Source organism: Arvicanthis niloticus, chromosome 6, assembly GCF_011762505.2.
Source record: "Arvicanthis niloticus isolate mArvNil1 chromosome 6, mArvNil1.pat.X, whole genome shotgun sequence".
Classification (NCBI taxonomy): Eukaryota; Metazoa; Chordata; class Mammalia; order Rodentia; family Muridae; genus Arvicanthis; species Arvicanthis niloticus.
Genome location: NC_047663.1, coordinates 72,149,052 through 72,174,529, shown reverse-complemented (window position 1 = coordinate 72,174,529; position 25,478 = coordinate 72,149,052). Strand labels below are relative to the sequence as shown.

General features: G+C 46.4%; 1 protein-coding gene and 3 non-coding genes across 6 annotated transcripts; 2 read left to right on the top strand and 2 right to left on the bottom strand.

Annotated features, from left to right (window-relative positions):
• Trnav-aac (transfer RNA valine (anticodon AAC)) lies at positions 1 to 73 on the top strand. Its single transcript has one exon. It is a non-coding gene; the product is annotated as a tRNA-Val (tRNA).
• A 6,237-nt stretch (positions 74 to 6,310) lies between these two features.
• Positions 6,311 to 6,383, bottom strand: Trnak-cuu (transfer RNA lysine (anticodon CUU)). The gene has a single exon. It is a non-coding gene; the product is annotated as a tRNA-Lys (tRNA).
• Positions 6,384 to 6,862: 479 nt separating this feature from the next.
• Positions 6,863 to 6,934, bottom strand: Trnaa-ugc (transfer RNA alanine (anticodon UGC)). Its single transcript has one exon. It is a non-coding gene; the product is annotated as a tRNA-Ala (tRNA).
• Positions 6,935 to 9,251: 2,317 nt separating this feature from the next.
• Positions 9,252 to 23,827, top strand: Trim7 (tripartite motif containing 7). 3 transcript variants are annotated; one of them, XR_013111320.1, is made up of 8 exons: positions 9,252 to 10,068; positions 10,787 to 10,882; positions 16,477 to 16,707; positions 18,466 to 18,488; positions 18,973 to 19,088; positions 19,522 to 19,557; positions 20,728 to 20,946; positions 22,237 to 22,366. XR_013111320.1 is itself a non-coding variant. In XM_034506313.2 (7 exons), exons 1-7 carry the CDS (start codon positions 9,550 to 9,552, stop codon positions 22,746 to 22,748), a joined length of 1,533 nt encoding a protein of 510 aa, XP_034362204.1. In that variant the 5' UTR covers positions 9,253 to 9,549; the 3' UTR covers positions 22,749 to 23,827. The 3 variants fall into 3 exon arrangements, 2 of the variants coding, with proteins under 2 accessions (XP_034362204.1, XP_076793106.1); XM_034506313.2 differs by lacking the exon at positions 20,728 to 20,946 and having other exon boundaries at positions 9,253 to 10,068; positions 22,237 to 23,827; XM_076936991.1 differs by lacking the exons at positions 19,522 to 19,557; positions 20,728 to 20,946 and having other exon boundaries at positions 9,253 to 10,068; positions 22,237 to 23,827.
• The last annotated feature ends 1,651 nt before the right edge of the window (positions 23,828 to 25,478 follow it).

Sequence of the window (25,478 nt, the reverse complement as noted above, 5' to 3'; positions counted from 1 at the left end):
GTTTCCGTAGTGTAGTGGTTATCACGTTCGCCTAACACGCGAAAGGTCCCCGGTTCGAAACCGGGCGGAAACAAGTGCATGGCTTTTTTTTTTCTTTCTATTAATGAGTGAATGTTTTAAATTTCATGTATTTATTGTTGGAGAAACAGAGAGGGGGAGAAGGAAGGAGGGAAGAAGGGAAGGAGGGAGGGAGGGAAGGGAGGAAGGGAGGGAGAGAGAGAGAGATTGATCCACTTTCATCTTATTAGTTTACTCCCAACCCCAGGCCTAGGTCTCAGTATGCAGGAGGTAGTTTTTTTGTCATTAGACTTTGTTGTACTCAAGGAACTTGGAGTCCTAGCCGATCCAGCGCGATAGGTACGCCGTGCATATACAAAAGGAAGCACATTGCCAAAGCGGCGGTTTGTTTGGAAATGTGTGTTGGAAGTCCAGGGAGGAAGATGCTCACAGGAGAGGTGGCCTCAGTGTTAACACACCCACACAGTGGATCGCGGCTCCCTCGGAGGAACTTTTCCATCCAGCAAGCAGGACGCAGTGTCCTTCCGGTTTACCGCAACGCGCTGAATCAGCCACGGCGCGGAAGGAGGGGGAAAAGGGCAAAGAAATCGATAAAGAAATGAACAAGAGGAGTACTGCGACACCATTACTGAGAAGTGTACTGAGTAGCGATTGCTGGCTAGGGAACAACAGTAGAATGAACCAGTTTGGTCACACTCGCCTCTGGTCCACGGTGCCCTAGTGGCGTCTCCCTTGCTACCTCCTACTGTCCTCTCAGGTTTGGAAACTACCCTGGCTTCAGCCTCTCCCATTTTGGTCATCCTTACCTGCAGTTGGGGACAGGTGAGTTGAGAGGAGGGCTCCGCAGCCAGGAGGAAAATCAACCACGCAGCCAGCGTGCGTCCTATCCCCCATCCAGATATCTCGACAGGGGGTCGCCTGAGTTGAGTGAACCCCCAGCGCAGCCTGCTCCCACAATGTCTTCACACACCAAACTCGTGCGCTAGACCATTTGTCTCCCGGCAGTACTGTCACATTTGAAAGTCATACAAAACATCTACCGAAGTAATCAGCAGCGTCCTCTTTAAAGATCCACGCATCCGAAGTTCAGACACTGCATGGTCCAAATCAGCCCAGTGGTGGCAAAACGGCTCGGGCCATCAGCATTAGCGCACTTTCTCCCAAACTACACCAACAAGGTGCTCATTGCTCGGTCGCTGCTCTGTCCCAGAAACTACAGATCACTAAATTCAAGATCTAGAATAGGCTTTAAAAAACAGAGAAAGCAAAGATTAAAAAGATCCTAAACTCGTTTATCTTTGCTTACACCATTTTTCCTTTTTTATTTTAGGCTTATTAGAAGTGTGTCTCTCCATCTTCTTACCCCAGGCTCTGGACTGCCAGGATATCCTCAGCTCTCCCTCTGAGATCCCAAAGTTCCAGCTGACCTGTTTAGCCAATGCTGGAACTTTGGGACCTCAGGATCCCATCCCTCACCCCTTTATCAATCTTACCCAGTTGGATTCAATTGATGCCGCAGCTAACTAACATCATAAGGCAGCTTTCAGTGATCTTCCATGTGGAGACAGGAACTAAGTTGATAGGTAGGAAATAAACAGTAACACCATCAATCGGCTGGGATGCCTAACAGCACTAACAGGTAGCTGTCGCTTTTGAGTCTTTTGTCTTTTAAATGACAATACTAATGAACCTTCTTACACTCTTTTCTTTTTTTCTTTTTCTTTTTCTTTCTTTTCTTTTCTTTTCTTTTTTTTTTTTTTTTAGCAGAGTGAGTTTAGGATTATAGAAGAAAAGTGAGAAAGGACTCTCAAGAGACAGAGAGGGTCTCCAACAGGACAATAACACGTTTCTCTCCTTTTAATCAACAAACAGCTAATCTTTCTGGCTGGTCGTGCATGGAGCATGCCTATAATCTCAGCAGGAGGGATGTCACTACAGATTCAAAGCCCTCCTGTCAACATATTGATCCCCTTTCTCCTACCTGGACTGCCTGGTTGGGCCTCAGTAGGAAAGGATGTGCAGAGTCCTGCTGGAACTAGATGTCCCAGGGTGGAGTGGTACCTAAGGGGCTGGGGGTGGGGCCGGATCCTCTTCTCTTTAGAGAAGGGGAGGAGGAGGCAATGGGGGTGTGGATTTGTAAGGGCGAGGCTGAGAAGAGAGGACCGGGATGTGCTCGGGATGTAAAGTGAATTTAAAAAATTGAAAAAACAAACAAACAAAAACTGGTTTTTTTTTTTTTTTTTTTTTTTTTTTTTTTTTTTGCTGTTTAAATCGTAGCAGCTTATATCAGCTGGCACTCTATCACACTGGCCCTCTGTCTTTTCAGCCCTGGTAATCTGAATGCACCCTTGCTGCCAGGCAGTCACGCTTTGGCTTCCCTGTAAAACAGTCCTCTGTTGTAAGGTACTGTTTAAGGAGGTTGAGTTTTTCTGTGTTTTCACTAAAGTGCAAAAAAACCATAAACACACCTGTGGTGGTGCACACCTTTAATCTCAGCACTCAGGAGCAGAGACAGGCAGATCCCTGAGTTCCAGGTCAACCAGATCTACAAAGCAACTGCTTTCCGGGACAGCCAGGGCTCCACAAGGAAACTCTGTTTCAAAAAGCAAACCAAACAAAACCAAGCAAAGCAAAACAAAAACATCTAGGCGGTGTGTGGAGCTGAAGATTCCCTACGCAGCATCGCCACTTGGAATGTCCCTGGGGAAACAGTGGAAAGGACCCCAAATCACCTGGGACGGTCTATTTAATGACAACTTGCGGGGCTAATGAAGCAGAAGAGTGCTTCTCCAGCATTTGTGAGTCTCTCTGTTCATCTCAAAGGACTAGAAAAGATTACAAACACACCTTGCTACACAATCACAGGTTCGGTTGCCTCACTATCCATTTATGCACACAGGCGCACACACACCCCTGTGTGTGTTGGGGGCGGGGTTGTTTATATTTGCTTTTTAAAGATTTATTTTATTTTACATCTATGAATGTTTGCCTATATGCATGCAAGTGCACCACATGCATGCGACAAGTGACAGTGAGGAGTCCAGGAGAGGGCATCAGATGGCTGCAAGCCCTTTGTGTGAGTGATAGGGAACAAACTCAGGTCCTCATCCAGTGCTCTTAACCACTGAGCCATCTCTCCTGCTCTCCATGTTTAAGACTAGGTCTCACTACGTTGTCCAGACTGGTCTTGAACTCAAAGAATCTGATGATTAGCTTATTTCACTAGGGGGTTTTTATTTTGTTTTGTTTTTAAAATAAACCTCAATAAACTCTCTACAAAACTATCTACATAAATTTTTAATCGACACTCAAAAGTCATCATTTTCTCTTTTCAATGCTGTTAATCTCTTTCTTTCTTTCTTTCTTTCTTTCTTTCTTTCTTTCTTTCTTTCTTTCTTTCTTTCTTTTAATACAGGGTTTTTCTGTAGTAGCCTTGTGTACTGGACCACCTGCCTCTGCCTCCCAAGGGCTGGGATTAAAGGCATGTGCTACCAATGGACAAACTTTTCAATTGAAAATTTAGAGTGGAGGCCAGGAGTGGTTGCTCAGTCTTTAATCCCAGCCCTTGGGAGGCAGAGGCAGGAAGATCTCTGTGTTTGAGGTCAGCCTGTTCTACATAGCTCCAGGACAACAGAGAAAGAACTTGTCTCAAAAAGAAAAAAGTGGAAGAGGAGGAGGAAGAAGAGGAGGAGGAGGAAATGCAAACCTCATAACTGCAACTTGAAATGTGGAAAGGAATATCACTGCTTCTTAGATGTTCCGGATAAGGCCATTTGACAGCTGTAATTAACAGAAGCACCTGCCAAACAGATTGTCCCTGTTTCAGAAATTGCTACAGTAACTTTAGAGAAAATCAATAATATTTGTAGGTAGAATTTCAAAGTTTTAAGACAACTGGGTGTTAATATCAACTATCAGAAATTGAAGATCACAAATATTCACAAAGAAGGTAGGTACTTTTTCCCCATTTATGAACTCCGCCCTTTGGAGATTATCAGCAGCAGCAGTGGTAAATGAGAAGAGTTTCCCAGAATACCCAGTGATTTTAATCCGACTTGCTTTTCCTGATACACAGTGGAGGATTGGGTTCTTTTTTTTGTTTTGTTTTTTTCGTTCTTCTGGACCATCTTTGGGCTACTGTCCCTGTCCCAGTGACTCCTGTAGAATTAGGTTGTTGATGCTGACATTTTAGCGTCTTCCTTGTCTACTTCACACACTCCTCAGAACAGTGGCAGGTGACTGACACTGATCTTGTGTCTGGGAGGCTTGTACCCTTACATGGATGTGACACAGCAATGCAGAAGTAAAATGAGCACTTGAGAATCGTTGAGTCACCTCTCAAGTCCCAATGCAACCCCGGGAGAACGATTCCCTCAAGTTAAACAAAACAAAATGAAACAACGAATCAGTGATGGCTGAAAAAAAAAAAAAAAAAAAAAAAAACATGAGAGTAATTTTAGACTAGTTAGATAATAGCCACAAATATGCAAAATCTGGTGATAATTTTCTATATCCAACCCAACGAGGCTGTTTTTAAAGATTTTGTTTTCATTGTATATGTATGACTGCCTGCATTTATGTATGTTGACTACATGTGTGCCTGGTATTCTTGGAGGTCATAAGAGGGCATCGAATCCCCTAGAATTCCAACTAGAGATGGTTGTGAGCTGTTGGAATGTGGGTACTGAGGACCATTTTTGAGCTTTTGTTTGTTTGTTTGGCATGCTCCTCCCCCCCCTACCCCCCAGGGTCTAACTGTATAGATCAGGCTGGCCTCAAACTCACAGAGACCCACCTGCATCTACCTCCCAACTGCTGGGATTAATGGTTGGCAGACACTATGTTGGTCCAAACTCAGATTTTCTGTAAGCACAAGTGTTTTTAATCACTGAGCCAGCCACCTCTCCTGGCCCCCCAGTAAAGCTTTTAAACAAAAACCGTCCAAGTGGATAGTTGCTGTGGTAACCGTGTGATACTCTACGGTAGGGAAGCATAATTCCACAAAGCATTTCCACACGCTTTCATTGCCATCAGTCTTTACAAGGCTTGCAGTCACTATTATTTTTATGCCTTTGCATCTGTGCAACTGTGGGATTAATTCGAGATTTGCCAAGTCAGGGTTTTTGTGTAATTGTAATTTTGTAGAAATGGGTAACCTTCCCATTTCTAAATTGATAATTCTTCCCCAGTCCCCCCCCCCCAGACAAAAAGTGTAAGGAATTCAAATAAGTCAAATAGACGGATGAATCAAGAAACTGTAGTGTATAATGGAATGTTATTTGACCTTAACGGACAGAAAATTTAATAAACACTACATACAACATGAACCTAGAAGATGGTCTGTTCTGTGGCATAAGACTGTTAAAAGGTAGAAATGCAGCTGGTCGCATAGTGCTGTCCTGTAACCTCAGCCCTTGGGAGATGGACTCAGTAGAGTCAGAAGTCCAAAGTCACCTTGACTACATAAGGTATAGGCTAGCGCAGGCGACATGGGACTGCCTTAAACGGATCCCTACACACAACACACACACACACACACACTGCACACACAACCGTGCACTTGATGGAATTAGATGGTTCCAGGAAAAATAGTAGAATCAACAAAGACAGTAGAATGGAGTTTTCATGTGTCGAGTAAAGATAGTTGTAGGGTTAGTGTTTGATAAACAGCTTTGTCCGGACAGATGAAAAGAGGTCAATGGAGAGGTCAGTGGGCCAGGCATTGTGGTGCACGCCGGCAGGCGGATCTCTGAGTTCGTAGGCCAGCCTGGTCTACAGAGCGAGTTCCAGGACAGCCAGGGCTACACAGAGAAACTCTATCTAGAAAAATAAAAAATAAAAAATAAAAAATAAAAAATAAAAAAAAAAAAAAAAAAAAAAAAGAGGCGGAGGAGGGGGGAGGGAGAGGGGGAGGGGGAGGAGACTCCGCTTGCCTAGAGAATGATAGTGAAAGCCGCACAGCACTGTGAATGTACTTAATTCTACAGAACTGTACAGTTAGCATGCTTAAAATAGGGATTGGAGGTATAACTCAGTGGTAGAGTTCTTGCATACCGCACGCAAGGCCCAGGGTTTGATTTTTAAAAAGAAAATATTTTTTAAGATGATAAATACCAAATATATTTTTCCACAATAAAACTGCTACCCTAGAAGAAGCATTTCAACTTGGAAAGTGTCCGTCATTACTTTTCTTTTTAAGTTTACTTGTACTTTGCAGGGATAGTCTTCGAAGGTATGATTCGGAATGCACACTGCTGTGCTGTTTTTGTCGTGGTTTAAAAATAACTCTACGCGCCCAACGTGGGGCTCGAACCCACGACCCTGAGATTAAGAGTCTCATGCTCTACCGACTGAGCTAGCCGGGCGCTGCACAGGAGGAGAGTTTATTTTTCCATCCCTATGTTTGAAAAAGAAGTCTGTCTTAAATTTGGGGTTGTAACTAGAATTTGATAGAACTACAAACACTCAGAAACGTAAGATTCAGCCGTCAATGCCTGATCGTCCCACTTACTTCCATTTTCTGTTTACTTTTTTCTACCAACACCAGGGATATCGTTAATAAGCTTTTATATGTGTTTTTCCCACGCTTCTTCTACCGCGAACTCACAGAGCTGAGAAGGAAATACACGCGCCTTAAGATCTCACTGATTGATTGCTTCCCCGAAAATTTGGTCGCAAGTAATTCCGAGCTGGGAGAAGCGAAGCTCTTTTTTCCTAATAAACCGTGCCGGCTCAACCCTTTTGGGGGCGGGGGCGTTCAAAATTGTTGGCTACACGCTGTTTGTAAATTTAGAAGGACAAAACCAGAAACTAATAAGCAAAGACAAAAAAAGTAACCCCCATCTGGAGATGCCGGGGATCGAACCCGGGGCCTCATACATGCAAAGCATGCGCTCTACCACTGAGCTACATCCCCACTCACTTTACCGCTTGTCTCAGAAGTACTTTAGAGATTGCATAGTACACGGTTCCTAACTGAGGATTGGGTCTGGTTTTTTGAAAATCATAACCAGTCATTGGCCGATCCTCACTAAGAAAGTCGGTCATCCCCTAGGTATCCGAGGGCAGACAGATCTCGGAAGAGGATGGAAAAATTGGAAGAGACTCATCAGGCATTTATGACAAAATAGAACCGTGACCCCAAAAGAAAGACAGGTTTGCTTTTTGTTTTAAATGCAAGATAACGTAGTAAAATATAAAATGTTTAAACGAAATAATGAAGTTAGTTGCTCTAAATGGGGAAAGTGCATAAGAGGTGGGTGGGTGTACAGGATCCCAGTGTAGCCCCGAGCCTTTCACAGGGTGAGCTTTTAAACACAAAAGCCATGTTCTGGGTTGACATAGTTCAGTTAACAAGGCCAGTTAGCCAGAAGCAGAACTATAGAAGCAAGGTTAGTACATTTAGAGACTTTCTCAGAACTATGTAGACTTTGATGGATTAGGCCTTCGTTTAGTTTTGGCAGGTGGTTCTGTCTACATGCTGAGTGTTACAGTCTGAATGGTACTTCCATCATGGAGTTAGTTGTGCTAAGATCTCAGGGCCTACTAAGTCTGGGGCCCTGTTACAAAATCTGTGTGTGATGGTCTGTAGGCTTCATGGATAAAGTAGCATTTGAGAGGAGACCTGGAGGAGTCGGGTATCACACTGTACAGATTTGGGCAAGAAGACATATCAGCAGGATGAGCCCAGGGACTGGCTTGCTGGAATCCAAGGCTGGGAAAGAGTTGTTTGTGTCCGGGTGACAATTGCAGGTCAACCATAAACTAATCAAACTGCTTCAATATGGTGTCCCCATGAGTCAGTTGCTTTGCTGTATACTGAAAAGGTCTTTGCTACATTGGATTGCATATCATATATGGATGAGAGATTTGAATAGAAAGAGTAATCAAGTTTTTTTTAAAAAAAAAAAAACTGCAAAGGTATAAGTGAGCTGAAAGCTATAGTCCACAGGTCCACTGAAATAACCTTTTTTTTTTTGGAAGCCGGGTTTCATAGAACACAAGCTGACCTTCAAGTGGCCATGGGATGGGGATGGCCATGACAAGGAATGACTTTGAACTCCTGATCCTGTGCCCTTTAATGCTGTGATTACATGTGATTACAAGTCTGTGCCACCAGGCCCAGCAAATAACACATCACTGAAGGTCCTTGATGTCATTACTCTGAGTTCTTGGTGAACCAGAAGGGCCTTAGCTCACCACCTGCTGCCCTGTGTCTGAAACTGGTGGCATTCTTTAGTCCAGGAATTCACTTGTTTCTTCAACTTGACTTAACGTTCCTTATCTTCAAAATAATTAATTGTAGCTGAGTTTGCAGAAAATTTAAAACGCGCCATGGTGGAGGAGGAGAATCAAGCAAGAGCCATTACACAAGGGTCTTTGTGACACATAAGGATATCAAGAAGACCCACAGGGTTGCATTGTAGTCAACTCCAAAAGTCACAGGGAATGAGGACAGGGAGATGTGAGTATAGGAGCTGGGCACAAAGAGCAGGGGGAGCCTTGAGTTATAATGAGGACTTCAATTTCTTTCCGGAGAGTTAGCAGCCACTGGTGGGGTTTGAGCAGAGGGCTCTGATGGACACTATGGGGACATCGGCTCTGAAAGGGTTCTCTAAAATCAAAAAAGTGGAACCTGTGGCAGAAGGCCCTAGACTGGGGAGAAAGGAGATTGTTAGCAGCATCTTGAGTGGCGAGAAGATGCTGTGAGGAAGGACAGACACACCGGAGAGGTGAGGTCTGCAACTTTGGGTTAGAATTGGGCAAGTGGATGGTGACATTGGCAAGAGAGGTTCTGAGAGAGGCAGAGGAAGAAGCTTGACCCTAGTGGCCTCCAGAAAGAAACAATAGAGAAACTACTTTAAAAAAAAAAAAAAAAAAAAAAAAAACGGTCCGTGGAACTCAGCTCTACACCAGCTGGGGAGAGACAGAGGGGTTCGGGGTAGGTGTGGAACGATACTGAATGAAATGAGAAAAATGGCAGTATTACTTGTTGAAAATTAAAGGGAGAAAAACCGTAAGAGATGTAGTTACAAAAGTGGACAAAAGGCCACACTTGGGGTGAGGAGGTAGAGCCAAATTCCAGACCCTAAGTTTAGCTCAGCACGGTGCCAGGATGAGTCGGTATGCGGGGAACCAGACACCGTGCCCAGGGAGCCAGGCCTTTGCCCCTGTAGTGCAGGGTCAGCCTAGGTCGGCCACTGGGAGTGGAGCCCAACTGGCTTTACACGCTCACCTGTCCCAAACAGTTCCCTGCTGCTGACTGGGCCATACTGGGCGGCCTAGAGAGGCAGTGTAAGGGGGGGCGACAAAAGGGAGCTCGCAGGCTAGGGTGGTGGCTTTGGGAACCCAGAGAAAGGGCACCACCTGCCTCAATTCCCAGCTGGGTGCACCCTCGGCTCAGGTCTCAGCTTGCCCGCTGCCGGTCCCGCCCCTCCTCGCCCAGTGGGTTCTCTGAGCCCAGCCCAGCTTGGACGGTAGCATCCAGGGTCCTCCCCAGAGCCACAAGACTCGGAGGTACCAAGGACACGCATGGCGACTGTGGGGCCGCGGACCGGACCGAACGCAGGAGCCGAGGCGCTGGCGCTGGCGGCAGAGCTCCAAGGCGAGGCGACGTGCTCCATCTGCCTAGAGTTTTTCCGGGAACCGGTGTCGGTCGAGTGCGGCCACAGCTTCTGCCGCGCCTGCATCACGCGCTGCTGGGAGCGTCCCGGAGTTGGGACGGGCACGGCGACCCGCACTCTGCCCTGCCCACTGCCCTGTCCTCAGTGCCGCGAGCCCGCGCGCCCCAGCCAGCTGCGACCCAATCGACAGCTGGCCGCGGTGGCCTCGCTCCTTCGGCGCTTCAGCCTGCCCTCCACCGTCCCCGGGGAGCGCGGGACCTCAGCGGTGGCTGCCCGGGCGGCGGCTGCGCGGTGTTCGCAACACGGAGAGCAACTTAAGCTCTATTGCCAAGACGACGGCCGCGCCATTTGCGTGGTGTGCGACCGCGCCCGCGAGCACCGTTCGCACGCCGTGCTGCCCCTGGAGGAGGCGGTGCAGGAGGCGAAGGTGGGTGCAGGATGTCACGGAGCCCTGGTCTCCTTTTTCTCTTCCTAAACTGTGGTTTCCCCTCATCTCCCCTTGTCCCTCAGAGATCGGTGCTTGGCGGCCTGGGAGACGGCCCCAGGGACTTGATTTTTTATTTATTTATTTTTTTCCTTGTCTGTTCCCAGCCGCTGTTGTAACTCTGCCCAGGAGAAAGTCTCTGTCACGCCCACACATCCTACTGCGTTCCCAGGGGCGTGGCACTACACAAAGTTTTAAAAGTTTAAAGAGGAACACAGCGCGGCGTCCTGGGTTAGGTGGTCTGTCTAAAGAGCTATGAAGCTCTGGGCATCTCCCCTTTGTCCCTCGCCCGGCAGCCGCACAAGAGGCATGTGCAGCCCCCAGTCTTTGCTGTCCTGTTGTGCTCCAGCCCTCCTACACGAGGGGAGGAGAGCTGAAGAAAAAGTGGACTGAACCAATGTGGGAGTCTAGATTCTCAGCGCAGACCATGTGGTTGATGCCGTCGAGGAAGTGAGACTCACGGGCCTTTGGCGTTCCCCGGCGTTTGCTCTGCACCTATAGGCTTAGTCTGCAATGCTATGTTCACCCCACACCCAGAGAATATCTATCCGGTCTCCTGCTCCTGAGAGCAGAATCTTGGCTTTCTCCTGGATGGTTCTAGGAAGGTACACGAGAGGGTATCCAGAATTCTCTGACCACGGTGTCTTCCTTCATACCGCAGGAGCTGCTGGATTCCAGGCTAAGGGCCTTGAAGAAAGTACTGGAAGACTATGAAGCGTTCAGGTCAACAGAAGAGACGGAGAGCAAGGAACTTCTAGTGAGTCCAAGTGTGAGAGGCATAGATAGGGTTGTGGATGCCCAGGGCAGTGTGTGTGTGTGTGTGTGTGTGTGTGTGTGTGTGTGTGTGTGTGTGTGTGTGTGTGTGTGTGTGTTGAAACTGTAGGGTGGATTTCAGAAAGACAATATGATATACATTATGATGGTTGACTATATAATTTATAATATAAACTAGAGCTGCTCAAATCATCTTTAGGGTGCACAGTCATTCGTAACAAACCAGTTAGGACTTGTAGCAGCATCTTGTAATTGAGTGCATTAGTATTTCTTCACAGAAACATGTCATATTAAGTACGAACGTGAATACGATAAGGAACCACACATCAGAAAAAAAAACAGCGGCGGGGGAGAGGCAACATTTCGTTTTCTGAGCTTTAGTTTTAAAATTAGATGTTTCTGGCTGGCCAGTGGTGGTGCATGTCTTTACTCCCAGCACACTGGAGGCGAGGCAGGCAGATCTCTGTGAGTTCGAGGCCAGCCTGGTCTTCTGATTGAGTTCCAGGGCAGCAGGCCAGCCAAAACAGCACAGAGAGAAAATGCTGGTACTGAGGGATCAGAGCTGTGCCTGACAGGACTATGGCTTGGGGACTTGTTTTGCTTAATATGGACAAACACGAGTCACTGTCATTTTCTACCTCACAAATCCAGTTCTTAGTTAGCTCAATAAAGGATGCTGAAAGAGTGAGTTGCCGTTAGAACCATTTAACAAAAAGCCATTTGTTTATGAAGCTGGGAATTAGAGGGAAGGCCTGGAGGACCCTCTTATGTTGTTGTTGTTGGTTTTTTTTAATCTGTTTACCTATCTATTTATTTGTGTTTCTATAATTGGGTGCATGTGCTACAGTCTGTGTGTATAAAGGTCAGAGGGCAACTTTGTGTCAGTCCCTGTCCTCCACCTTGAGGTGAATTCTAGGGATTGAACTGGGGTTGCCAGGCTTATGAGCCAAACATCTTTACCTGTTGAGATATCTCACCAGCCCAAACTCCTATTCTTTAGGTTAGGAAGGGAAGACTATGGAGCTCAGTTACACAGGTTCCTCTCTGGGCTCTTTGTGTTTTTTGTTGTTGTTGTTCTGTTTTGTTTGAGACAAGGTCTCTCTATATAGCCCTGGTTACCCTGGAACTTGCTACATAGACTAGTCTAGCCTCAAACCTACAGAGAGTCATCTGCTTCTGCCTCCTCAGTGCTGGATTGAAGCTTCATGTCACCATGCCTGGCCCTCCCCTTACCCTTAACTGCTGTCATATCTGTATCCATTGGCCATCCCAGACTTTCACATCTGACCTTTCATTTCCCAAAGCAGAGTTCACCCATCCAGACCTTTGTTCCACCTCTGCTAGGGAAAGGAAGAAGTACATAGTTTTTTTGGTTTGCATCCGTGACGAAAAGGACATTGTCTATGGTCTGGGCAACTTCGAAGTCTCTGACCCTCTTCCTCAGGACATTGTTTAGCACCTCCCATCTCTGCTCTTTCCCTTACCCTATCCAAACCAGGGCCTTCACAGCCAAGTCAGTGCTCTGAGTCACATGCCCCATATCTTGCTTACCATACAGCAATAGGTGAGCCTACCTCTGTTGCTATACTGAACAGGGTTTTATAATTGTACATACCATGTGGGCTAGAAGAAGGTGGGTAGGAAGGGGAGAGTACTTTCACCTGAAAAATGCCCTTACCCCAGAGGTCATCCAATAACATCTCGAAGTTTTTTTTATTTGTCAGCACTGTGAGTGCCACTGGCATTTAGTGGCAGGGGACTTAGATGTTAGATATCCCAGAATGCAGAAGGAAGCCCCCCAGAGCCAGGAATTATTTGGCCCCAAGTGTCGACAACAGCAAGATTGGGATACGTCTGTTTACAGGTTTTGTTAGTCTGTTAGTCACACAGTATCATCAATTGTGTGCTTTTTAAGGAATACAGGCCTGGTGGTGGTGGCCTAAGCAGAGGCAAGCAGATCTCTGTGAGTTCGAGGCCAGCCTGGACAGAGAGTCAAGGCTGTACAAAGAAACCAAAAAACAAAAAGAAAAAATAGAGTTAGAGATTAGCTGGGTATGGTAGCTCACCGTTTAATTCCAGTGCTTAGGAGACAGAAGCAGAAGGTTATTCATGAGTTTGAGGCCTGCTTGCTTGGTTTGTCTTCATAGTGAATTCCCGGACAGCCAGGACTATATAGACAACAACAATGAACAGTTATCTAGCTTACAATCCTAGAGGCTGGAAAGCCTAAAAGGATAGTGCTCGTAGCCACTCCCCACTTCATGAAAGCTTTCTTACTGAACCAAAACAAGATGGAGGGCATCCTGCGGCAAGACAGAGGGAATATGTTCCTAGAGTTTCCACTCCCTTATTCCCTTCCTCCCCACCGTGCCCCCTCCGGTTTTTAAAGGTGGTGTTGTTACACTGTGTCTGTTGCATGCCAGGAGACAGGAGAGAGAATACACCAATGGGCTGGTGAAACAGCAGAATCTCTTATCATTCACACCACACAAGCCGGGTCACTGCTCTATCAGGGATGCCAGACAAGGCCTTAGCTTTCCTGGCAACTCGGAGTAAGGGCTACAGCTGAGTTTATAAGCATAAAACCTGCAAGTACCCATGCCAAGTTACAGTTAAAATTCCCACCAATCAGAATTCGGGGATTAGGGACTTTCCCTACGTGTTCCATCACTGTCAACTGACACAGAATATAAGCTTTTTAGTCCAACAGATTCATCTGGATTTTGTTTTGTGTTATTTTTTGTGGTTGGGAACAGGCATTATATTTTGAGGAACTATTATTTTAACTATTATTGTTGCTATGCCTGTACCCAACTGAGTCTCATTATGTAGCTCAGGTTGGCCTGGAACTTGCCATGTAGTCTAGGCTGACCCTGTGCTTGCAGAGCCCCGTTCTCCTGAGTGCTATAATTATAGGGATTCGCCCTCAGGCGCAGACAGAGGGCTGTTTTAAGAAACACTTTTGCTTTGGTTGTTGTTCCCTTGGGAGTCAATGCCATATAGTTAGCAGAAATACAGACTTTAAATTCAGACCACCCTTGCCTTAGAATCGTAGCTTAACCATTACAAGGATGGGTTTCCTCACCCTAAAATGGAATAAGGAATGTGCTCACCTCCTTGGGTCAGGGCGAGTGAGCTAAAGTGTTCCTTGCTGCAGCTGCTGCCACTCAATGCCTGATTATGGAAAGGGGGCAGGTATATCTCAGGCAGCCTGGGGACTCAGGATCCGAGCCCAGGGCTCCTGATTTCACTTTTTCTACAAGCTCCTCTTCTTCCCATTTTCCTTCCTCTGTAATAGCTGGGAGAGGAGCTTCCATAATTGAGCTTGCCCTATGAGGACAAGGTTCTTACTTGTTGACAGCCATAAGAGTCCTCGTTTATTATATTGGAGTTTTGCTACACAAGTGAGTGTGTCTGTATAAACTAAGTAAAGGAGTGCATCTAGACGTGAAAAGCCCTGCATCCGATAATGCAAAGAACAGAACGTCGAGTTTGCACAGCGCATACACTCAGTGCTGAGAGGCTGTGCTGCTCCTCAGCTAACAGGAAGCGTTCTTCTTCTCCCCCTGCACCTCCAGAGTTCTTGCATGTTAAGTCTGCGTTTCTGCTTGTAGGCAGGGTGTCTCAGGAGAGGAAATAAGGAGCAAAGGAGAAATGAGTCAGGTGCAGGGGTCAGGGGACTCTCGAAGCGCAGACTGACTGGCAATCAGACTGCTTCTGCAGCTCTGAATAACTAGTAATCTGGAGCCTCTTTATTTATACAGGTTTCACAGAGACAGACATATGATTATCCGAGAAGCACAGATTATGTGTTTTGTTTTTTCATTACATGTGTGGTGTTACAAGTTCAGTCACAATTAGAAAGGACAAACAGGACAGATTTTATTATTATTTTTTTTTATTTTTTATTTGGTTTTTCAAGACAGGGTTTCTCTGTGTAGCCCTGACTGTCCTGGCACTCACTCTGTAGACCAGGCTGGCTTCGAACTCAGAAATCTGCCTGCCTCTGCCTCCCAAGTGCTGGGATCAGATTTTATTTTTTATTATCAGCCCTATAACTTCAACTTAAAGAGTCTAACGAACGTCTCCTCCAAAGCAAACACGTTTATTATACAATGGTCTGCTTTCAGGCTGGCAGTGTTTACAGTTTTAAAAACACTCCAGACGAACAGAAAATGTCTGGACAGGTCTTTTTCTGAGTAGCAAATATTAATAGTTTTTACTATATTGTTTCATTATCTACGCTATAAAGCAGGGGAAGTTTATTGTACTCAATCTACCTTGTTTACTGAGTTCAATTCTTCCATGGCTGTACCATGTATGATCTCCTATCTTTATTATTTTCAGAGAGTTCTAAACGTGTTATAAAAAGAGGCCTCCGATTGTAACCTATTCTCCTGGCCTGAGTTTGTCAATGGTTTCTGTTTACCTTGTACCAACTATACTGTTTGAGTTTGCTTAGGGGGTGGATACCCCAAGAAGATTCCAGGAGTAATAAATGGACTTATAAAAAAAAGTTTCTAGCTATGTGCATATCTGTGTTTAATGATTTCCAGGACATAAGGAAGACTTTCAAATAGTGGCCAGTTAAAATTATGCTTAGAACTTTCCTTAAAAAGACTCAGATATAAATTTCTTGGGAAAAGACATTAAATGAATCATAATGCAGAAAATCCCCAAGAATGCAATGCGTGCAGAGACCAAACCCCCAAACTGAGAGACAGAGTGACTGCGATTAGAGCACTGGGCTCAGTTTTGCTGGAACTGTTTCAAACTGCTGTGCTGGCTTCATGACTGTCACCGTGTCCAATGGAAATGGCTGTGCCACATTTCCAGCAGAATTGAAGCCAAAATAGCACCTTAAAAAGAGAATGAGAGAGTGGAAATGTGGGTTCAGTTACGCTTGCATTTAATCCCAGCACTCGGGAGGCAGAGGCAAGCAGATCTGTGAGTGCAAGGCCAGGCTGGCTGTTCTACAGAGAGAGTTTCAGAACAGTCAGGCCTACACAGAGAAACCCATACCACAAAACAAAACAAGGATGGACCAGGCACAGGAATGCATACCTTTAGTCCCAGCACTGAAGAAGCAGAGGCAGGCTATCCTGGTCTACATAGAGACCTCCAGACCAGCCAAGACTACACCGTGAAATCTCATCTCTAAAACAAAATAAAAAAAAATAGGGTGAAAGGTGACTAAATAAATATATAGGAAAAGAAAAGACAACCTTCGATTTAATCCTCATGATGAATTAATTAATTAGTACCCTGCAGGTACTAATTTATCTCTCTCATGTTTTACAAAAGGAAATTGCAGCTTGAGGTAGTGGTGGGGAGCTGAAGATGCCCGAAGGTAGTAAAGTCCAGGTCTTAAGAGATGCCAGAGGACATCTGTGGCAGGGGAGAGAGCAGCATGTGTTGAGGTTCTATTTTAGTTGATGTACAGTATGTATGTGTGGGTGTGTCTCACTGGGAAGCACCCCTGCCCTGGAGGATATCTCCTCAAAGTCCTATCTTAATGTCATGTCGAAGTGCCTTCCCCTCTAAGCCGTGTGCCAACTTCTCCTCTTCCCGAGACAGAAGCAGATGGCAGCAGAGAAAGAGAAGGTAGGGGCAGAGTTCCAGGCACTGCGGGCCTTCCTGGTGGAGCAGGAGGGTCGGCTTCTAAGCCGACTGGAGGTGCTGTCCCGGGAAGTGACACAGAAGCAGAATGAGAACCTGGCCCAGCTGGAGGGTGAGATCACTCAGCTGTCCAAACTCAGCAGCCAGATCCAGGAGACAGCCCAGAAGCCGGACTTAGACTTCCTCCAGGTGACGCTGGCTCATCAGAGCCTTGAGGCATTTGCCCTAGGCATTAGGAAAGGCTGCTGGAGAGCAACCAGACCCTGGGAGAAAGGGGAGTGGAGGAAGGGGTGCTGAATCTCCTGGGATTGGAAGGATAGACAGGATAGGATAAATTTTCATGATTATAAGCCATTATAGCTTATTTTATGTTATTCTAGTATACAAACACTTGAAAACAAAGTCTCTGAAAACAATTCTTACAAAGCTACCTGAAATTCACTTTAACTTGCTTTATGATATTCTATTTTATTGAAAAAAAAAAATAGCTGGGGCTGGAGAGATGTCACAACAGTTAAGAGCACTGACTGATTGATCCCCAATACCGACATGGTGGCTCAGCACCTGGAAAGGACCACTGTCTGCACGGGACACACCAAGACCAAGTTCTCAGCACAAAGGAGGTGTATTTGTCCCAGAGGGTCAAGAGGCAGGGACTGAGAGACAAAGACAGGAGACAGGGGATGAGGGAGAAGGGGACAGGAACAAGGAAGAAGGAGACTGAATATTTGCCCCAGGGACAAATGACTGCCTCTGGATAGAGAGGAGACAGGGCCTTAGACAAATGGCAGTTTATAAAGGGAAAGGGGGAACCCCTCATTAGGATGAGTGAGTTTGGTTTGATTGGACATGTTAATTGGGGCAGCCAAAAGGGAACTTTTGATTGTTGGGTTCCAAAACTTTGATAGTTGAACCTTGGTGGTTGGCTTTAGGAGGAGGAAGTGGCCAATAAGGGTCTAGACTTTGGTGGCTAGCTTTAGGGCTGCAATCTGTGGTTTACAAGGGAGAGGGAATGGGGAAGGGCAAGACCTCCTAGGGCCATGTTTGTCATGCTCTGGCCTATAGAGCCTTTCAACTTGTAACTCCAGCTTCATGGGACCTGACACCCTCTTCTGGTCTCCATGGGCCGACATGGTGTACAGACATACACATGCAGGCAAAACACCCATACACATGAACACTTTTATAAAGAATTAATTAAAAAAAAAAAAGTCACCAGACCAAGTATAGTAGCACATGCCTTTAATCCCAGTGCTTGGGAAGTAGGGGCAGGCAGAGCTCTGTGAGTTTGAGATGAGCCTGGTGTAAATAGTGAGCTCCAGAAACAGCCAGAGCTCCATAGTGAGACCCTGTCACAAGAAAAACAAGCAAAAACCAGAACAAACAACAACAAAAGGCCACCAGCATATTTAGAGAAATTTCACAAACCACAAAAAAGTCAAGCATAGGAGACAGAAAAGACATGGAGGGGGCTGCCCAGTGTGCTGGTGTGCACTTTCGGATCCCAGCCCTTGGGAAGTGGGAGTAGGAGTATCAGAAGTTCAAGACCACCCTCTGATATGAAATTTGAGACCAGTCTGAGACCTGAGAGTCTGTTTCAAACAAAACCAACAAACCAAACAAAACCCAACAAGACATTGTAACTTGTCTGGACTGGTAACCCAGTATAAACACTGGGTGGGTCTTGTTAGATAACTGGCTCTTGTTAGATGGCCCCAGGGAGGATTTTACAATAAAGGCTTTGCATATCTGTGAGGGAGGGGGCCCTGAAGGGTGCTATAACTGTGGTAACATCCAGTGGCCAGCCACAGCTGGAAACCACTGGCACCTTTGTTTAGTGGGGCATGCATGGCTTATTTTCTGTCAGGTAAGGGGCACTCAGGTTTTCTCCAAGGTGAATGGAGGTTATATGATGCTGATTTGATTTTCTTCCATGTTTTCTTCCAGGAGTTCAAAAGCACGCTAAGCAAGTGAGTGACGTCACAGTTCCTAGGTCTTTCCACATTGCTTTGCTCTCCCCTCAAGCTTTCTCTTTTTATCCTAACATCATCTCTCTCCTCCTGACCCCCAACGGCTACTTCCTTACCTGGGTACCTTTTGAGACAATGGTCCACCTACCTAGCTGTGGGAATCCCTGTGTAAAGTTGGATTTTCTGTTTCCTCTTACTGGAAGCAACTGGAAAGATGGGTGGAGGGGAGTGAATAAGATTGTCTGCTGGGTGATACTCTCTTCAAAGGCAATTCTTCAATCATGTAAACTCCCTACTACAAGCCCCACCTCCTAAAGGTTGTAATATCTTTTAATAGGGACACAAGCTGGTAATCAAGCCTTTAGGATTGACATGGGTCTTTAGGATTATATATATATCTAAGCTATAGCACAACCCTAAGTATCATAGGCCAGTAGGAGTGGGATGGTGTTCTAGGGACTTCCTCTAGGGTCTTGTCCTGCAGGTGCAGCAGCATGCCTGCCTCCAAGCCAACCACAGTCTCATCTGAGATGAAGAATAAAGTGTGGAATGTTTCCCTCAAGAGTTTCGTCTTAAAAGGATTGCTGAAGAAGTTCAAAGGTAGAGCCCTGGGTGTGGGCTGGGCGGTGTAGTGCTGGGTGGAGTGGGATGTGCTCCTGGTAGTTCATGGCACCTAAGGCTATGCCTTTCTTGAACCGAGATGAGGAAACAGGAGTTGAAGCACAGCAAAGCCAGATTGGGCATCCTGCTTCCTATAGGGTAGCATAGGAATACTGTAGACGAATACTGGGGGGCAGGAAGAAGGCTAAGCAGGGTGGGGTCAGGTCAGACCAGTTCTAGACAATAGAGGGAGAGGGGGAGCTAGGACACTTGGGGGTCCCTCCTCCCTTTGTTCCTGTCTTGGCTTTATGCATGTAACTCAGCCTCTGGAGTATCTGGAGTCAGACAAGTTATAAGTGTTGGAGAAGAGGAGGTTTCCCCGTCAGGCAGTCTCCCATGCTGTGCGTGTTTGCTCTGCTTTGTCTCTCTGTAGAGGATCTCCAGGGAGAGCTGGAGAAAGAAGAAAAAGGTAGGAACGGTGATCACCACTGTGAGTACAAGGCTGACCACGTAGGGAGCCTGCTCCCTGCCAGAGGTGTTTCCTCAGGACTTTACAAATGGTTAACCCTTTGCCTGGCCACCTCAGTGACTGTTACTCTGCCATCCTAATCCATGTTTGATATCTTTGACCCCTTAGGTGGCAGTAGGACCCTTTGGCTCATAAGCAGAGGGTGGTCTGCAGCAAGAATGAGTTGGCCTTAGGTTGCTTAGGGCAGAAAAATCTCTGTTTCCTGCATAAACCTACTTTTATCTCCACATCTAAACAGATGAAGGGGGTTGGGGGTTGTGTATGGGATTGAGGGGGTGTGTGTCATGAACAAGAAGGTAGCTACACTACACATAGTTAATATAACAAAAGCTATATTTTATTATGCTGAGAGTCATCACATAATGTTCACACTCTAAAATCCTAACTACTGTCTTCAGCCTACCTCCACAAGGCTGCTCACCTGTAAGACATATCTTAGCTGAAAGTCAGGTCCAGCTTCTAACAGAAGTCTCGATTTGAGGGTCAGGTCCTGGAGGAGACTCAAGAGCAGATCAAGGTGGGGTCTCTCCAGATGTTCAGCGCAGAACATTGCTCTTAGGTCTCAGCTTATATACTGTCCAGTGGGCGTCATGGACTGTGTCTGGTTATCTAGGGTGAGTGATGTCATTGAGTTCTGGTTATCAGGTGCAACCTGGGGTGTAGGACTAAGGGATCCCGACTAAGCTATTTTTTTTTAAACCTTTGGTCATTACAGGGGACAGTGGAAACAAAGGGAGATCTGAGGTGTATGATCCAACACTGAAGGAAAGGAAGCAAGGGCCCAGGGTTTACCTTCTTCGTAGGACCCAGTAATGGCCCCTTTCACTCAGTACACCCTCAGCCCTCAGTGGCCTTCAAGGCCCAGTGGATTTAACTTCATTGCATATGAGGTCCTGACTTATGTAGCCACACACCCTCCTTGCTGCTTCTAGGATGCTCCAACCACCATGAACTTCAGGGCCTTTGCACTGCACTGGCCATCTCTCAGCCAGGGTCAGATTTTCCTGTCATAAAGCTGGCTTCCACACCTCCTTTAGATCTTTGCTCTGACATACCCTTCCAGTGAGGCCTTCCTGGCTCCTGTAGCTGAAATTACACTTTTCTCTCCAGATCTCTCTTATCTGCTGCCGATCATTCACTGCCTGTCTCACAGAGCTGGGGAGAAAGTAACAAAGGGGCAAGGGTTGTTCACCTGCCTTGATCTGTGTGGTATTCCAGAGTGACATAGTCACTGTCCTGTTGCTATCATCTATTGTGAAGAGACAACATGACCAAGGCAACTCTTATAAAGGAAAACATTGAAGTGGGGGCTGGCTTACTGATCAGAAGGTTAGTTCATGGTCATCATGGTTGAAAACAGACAGGCATGGTGCTATAGCAATGGCAGAGAGTTTTACACTACGATCCTCAGGCAGCAGACACACACACACACACACACACACACACACACACGGTTGATTGATTCTGGGCCTGGGCCTGATTTGGACTTTTGAAACTTCAAAGCTCAATCCCAGTGACACACCTCCACCAAGGCACACCTCCCTACTCCTTCCCAAACAATTCTATTCTCTGATGACTAAACATTCAAATATCTGAGCCTACGGGAGCCATTCTCATCCAAATCACTACAGGGGGCCTGGAAAAAGTCCTACAATAGTGTTTACAGCTCAGTGTACTTTGTAGCTTTTTATTTTGACAGTTTTCAAACATACTCGAAAGGAGAAAGAAAAGCCTAATGCACGCTGCACAAGTTCATGTAATATGTCTTCAACTGTCCATTGGTGAATATTTTTCACAGGCATTGTGTCCAGTTTTATAACAACAAAAAAAGATGCTGTATTTCTTCAAATATTTTAGAATATGTTATCTCTAAGGAGACAGCTTTTTATTTTTTTAAGGCAGTTCTCACTATATAGTCCTGGCTGGCTGGCAACTGACTTGGAAGCGCACACCAGACTTGCTCCCAGTTCACAGACACCCCCCTGCCTCTCCATCCCAGGATCTGAGAATATAGGGTAGACACCCACACCAGACAAGAGACAGACTTTAAAAAAAAAAAAAAAAAAGAACCATCACACGTGGAGAAAGTAATGGTACCTTCTTGAATCTAATTTTCTTTTCTTTTTTCTTTTTGAGACAGGGTTTCTCTGTGTAGCCCTGACTGTCCTGGAACTCACTCTGTAGACCAGGCTGGCCTCAAACTCAGAAATCTGCCTGCCTCTGCCTCCCAAGTGCTGGGATTAAAGGCGTGTGCCTCCACCGCCCGATTTTGAATCTAATTTTCAATTTTCCCCCACTTGTCTTTGTTTTGAGAAAGAGACTCTTGTAACCCTCCCTGGCCTCAGGCTGGTTATGTAACTGAGGCTAGCCTTGAACTCCTGATTCTTCTGTTCTGAGACCTAAGCTCAGGCTTTCTTCATGTCCAGGCTCCTCAATTATCCTTGAAATCAGATTTACTGACCTGCTCAGATTGAGATCCAAATCAGGCCCACTGTGTTTCTTAAATTTAAATAAGTGTCTGATGTGGAGGGAGGAGGGTTGACAGGTGACGGGAAGGGAATGTACCCCGCGTGTAGAGGCAGCAATGCGTGTGGAGACATCCTTTTTCTCTCTCCTCAGTGGAACTCACTTTGGACCCGGACACGGCCAACCCCCGACTCATCTTGTCCCTGGATCTAAAGAGCGTACGTCTAGGACAGCGCGCCCAGGACTTGCCTAACCATCCTCGTCGCTTCGATACCAACACCCGCGTTCTGGCGTCCTGTGGTTTCTCCTCTGGGCGACATCACTGGGAGGTGGAAGTGGGTTCCAAGGACGGCTGGGCCTTCGGTGTGGCCCGCGAGAGCGTGCGTCGCAAGGGTCTCACGCCCTTCACCCCCGAGGAGGGCGTCTGGGCAATGCAACTCAACAATGGGCAATACTGGGCGGTGACCAGCCCTGAGAGGACGCAGCTCAACTGTGGGCAACTGTCGCGGGTGAGGGTGGCGCTGGACCTTGAGGTGGGAGCTGTGTCCTTCTATGCAGTGGAGGACATGCGCCACCTCTACACCTTCCGCGTCAACTTCCAGGAGCGGGTGTTCCCCCTTTTCTCTGTTTGCTCTACTGGCACCTACTTGAGAATCTGGCCTTGAAGAGCTCTGTCCTGGGGGCGGGTGGGGGTGGGGGGACAGGGCACAGGTGAACTCTCCTCCGTGAGACCGAGATACTTTATCTTGGACCTTCCTTCACACTCCTACTTCAGCTGCCCAAGAAGGCTGTCACACAGCACAACATAGGCACTGAAAACCGACTGAGCAAAGAGGCGCAAAGGGTAACTAATGGCACAGCGAAGAGATGCCTTGGACCCTTGGCGCCTGCTGGCTCCCGTAATGTTCCTGCAAATTGCGTCTGAACTCCACAGGAGAGGGGTCGCTCACTGGCATAAAAGCCCAGCTTTAAGCAAGGGTGCTTCCTATCACAAGGGCTTACTTACTGCCTTGATTCTGAAGGGTCCCTGTTTACACAGAACAATGTCAAAGACTGGTACCCTTGGGAAGGGTGTGGTTTGGCCTTTGGGCCCATCATGTATTACTTTACATTTGCGACAGCTGCAGGCTCTGCTCTGCCTGGAGAGGTCATTGAGTCCTCCGGATCCAGCTGGCCTGGCTGGGTTGTTTATTCAGGGAGGAGCATTGTGGCTTCCCAATTAGAGGCCAGTCTGGCTGGGATCTGAACGGAGACTCATGACCTACGGAAGAGGCCAGAACTGCAGTATACACATAGGAGCACACCGCTGTTCTCCAGAACTCTTTATATGCACCCTTTACCGCACTGACTGCCAATGTGTGGTCACAGATGCCTCAAGCCTCACATTTTCCTTCGAGTAAGGAAATCAGAGGTTTTGGAACTGTGAAACACAAGTTGATACTTAGGAGTTTACAGATGCAGCTAGCACCAGTGTAGAGCTGCACACAGCACAAGCCCAGTCTTGACAAACCCCTTCTGGAACTTTCTATATCTATGCAAACACCAGAATATCCTGGTGGCAAGGATTGCTGGACATCTGCCCTGGAGAGGCAGGCCAACCTCCTTAGCCTCTTGACTGGCTATTGTTCCATAGCATTTACAAAGCTGGACAAAGAAGGGCAGGAGTGGGCTGTTCCCTGCTTAGTTCTCTGCTTGGAAGTGGGAGACGAGGTGGAAATATAGATTAAAAGCACATTTCTAGGGGTGTCTGGACTCATTCTTGACTCTGTGGATTGACTGCAGGAGGATATGTTTGAGTATTGGTTTCTGCTAGAATAATCCCAAATATTGTGTATTTAAGGTGTGTAAGCTTGTGTGCTTGTGTCTCAGATTTGGGATGACGGTTACAGAGAGGGCATTTATGAGAAGCTGTATAGGGGTTGGCGGATGGAAACAGACATCCACACAAAACACAGTTTCTTACTTACGGTGAAATCGTGAGGACCAGAGTTCAGATCCTAGCACCCATGTAACTGGCAGCATGCCTTGTAAATACTCAGGTCTCCAGCTTCAAGGGATATGATGACCTCTTTTGGTCACTGTATGCAAACCTCAGAGTCTGCATGTATATATGTCTAATACATTCATACAGACCAACATACTGGAAAAAAAAAATCCACAGCTTTCACTTCAAAGGGAATAAGAGTTTATTCTGGTGTGGGGACATGACAGCCAGCCTTAACCTGAGGGCACTGTGTTATTGTCTGCTCTGACCCAGTCAATTAGTGACACTTCCCCTAGAGTGCTCAAATCTGTGTAATAATTTACATACAACTCCCCTGTGATGGCTAAAGAAACTTAATATGGTATCAGGCATCTCTTTTTTTTTTTTTTTTTAATTAGATCTTTCATTTACACTTCAGATACCATCCCGTTTCCCCATTCCCCCCCCCCCTTAGAAAACCCCTATCCCATGCCCCCTCAGGCATCTCTTAAGGGCCACTGACCTTTGCCCTGGAATGCTCTGAGATCCTAGGGGTCTGCAGGTGAGATAAGAATGAGATAATGGTGTTTCTGCTTTTATAAACTTGATCATTGCCATGGGACTGGGGTAAGTGGTATTTTCATTACTATACAACAGGCAAGAAAAACAACCGAGGGGAGAAAAACAATTTTCTTGCCCAGCTATGAATTCCACAGATAACTATGACACGCACCTTGGCATCCACCTTTATAAACATTTCCTTTAGCTCCCTCTGGCATAGCATGCTGTTTGATTCTAAAGCTGCCTTCTGCTAGTAGTGAGAATAAACTCATTTAATCTAAATTTGAATTGAGTCTAAGTCTTTGCATTCAGATGCCACAACACTGGAGTCCAGTTTAAGTGATTAGGTTCTGGGAACAGATTTTGGTAATTCCATATACCGTGTTTTTAAAAGATAAAGTCTCACTCTGTATCTTTGGCTGGCCTGGAACTGTCTATGTAGGCCAGACTAGCCTTGGACTCAGAAATCCTCCTGCTTCTGCCCCTGGGATTAAAGGTGTGTGCCAACCACACTCAGCTTGCATGGCTTTTTGATGGTCATTGATTCCCTTTGCATCATTTATTAACTATGCTTGGAGTGACACAATATTACATGTCAAAAAAAGTGGGTTGTTGGGTCTAGGTGTCCTGTGTACCTGAGGCTGGGACTGAGAAGGGTGGGCAGCTGTCTGTATTCGTGACTGTGTCTGTCAGAGGGTCGTATTTGTAGAGTAATTATACACCTCTGTATAATAGCTATAATTCCACAACAGTTACTGTGACAATCACTTGGCTACAGGACAACCTAGTGACTTAGCTGCCCATGCTCACCTGAGACTGTGCGCACCCACCTCTCATCTTCTGGGTATCATGAGATCCCTAGCATTATTGG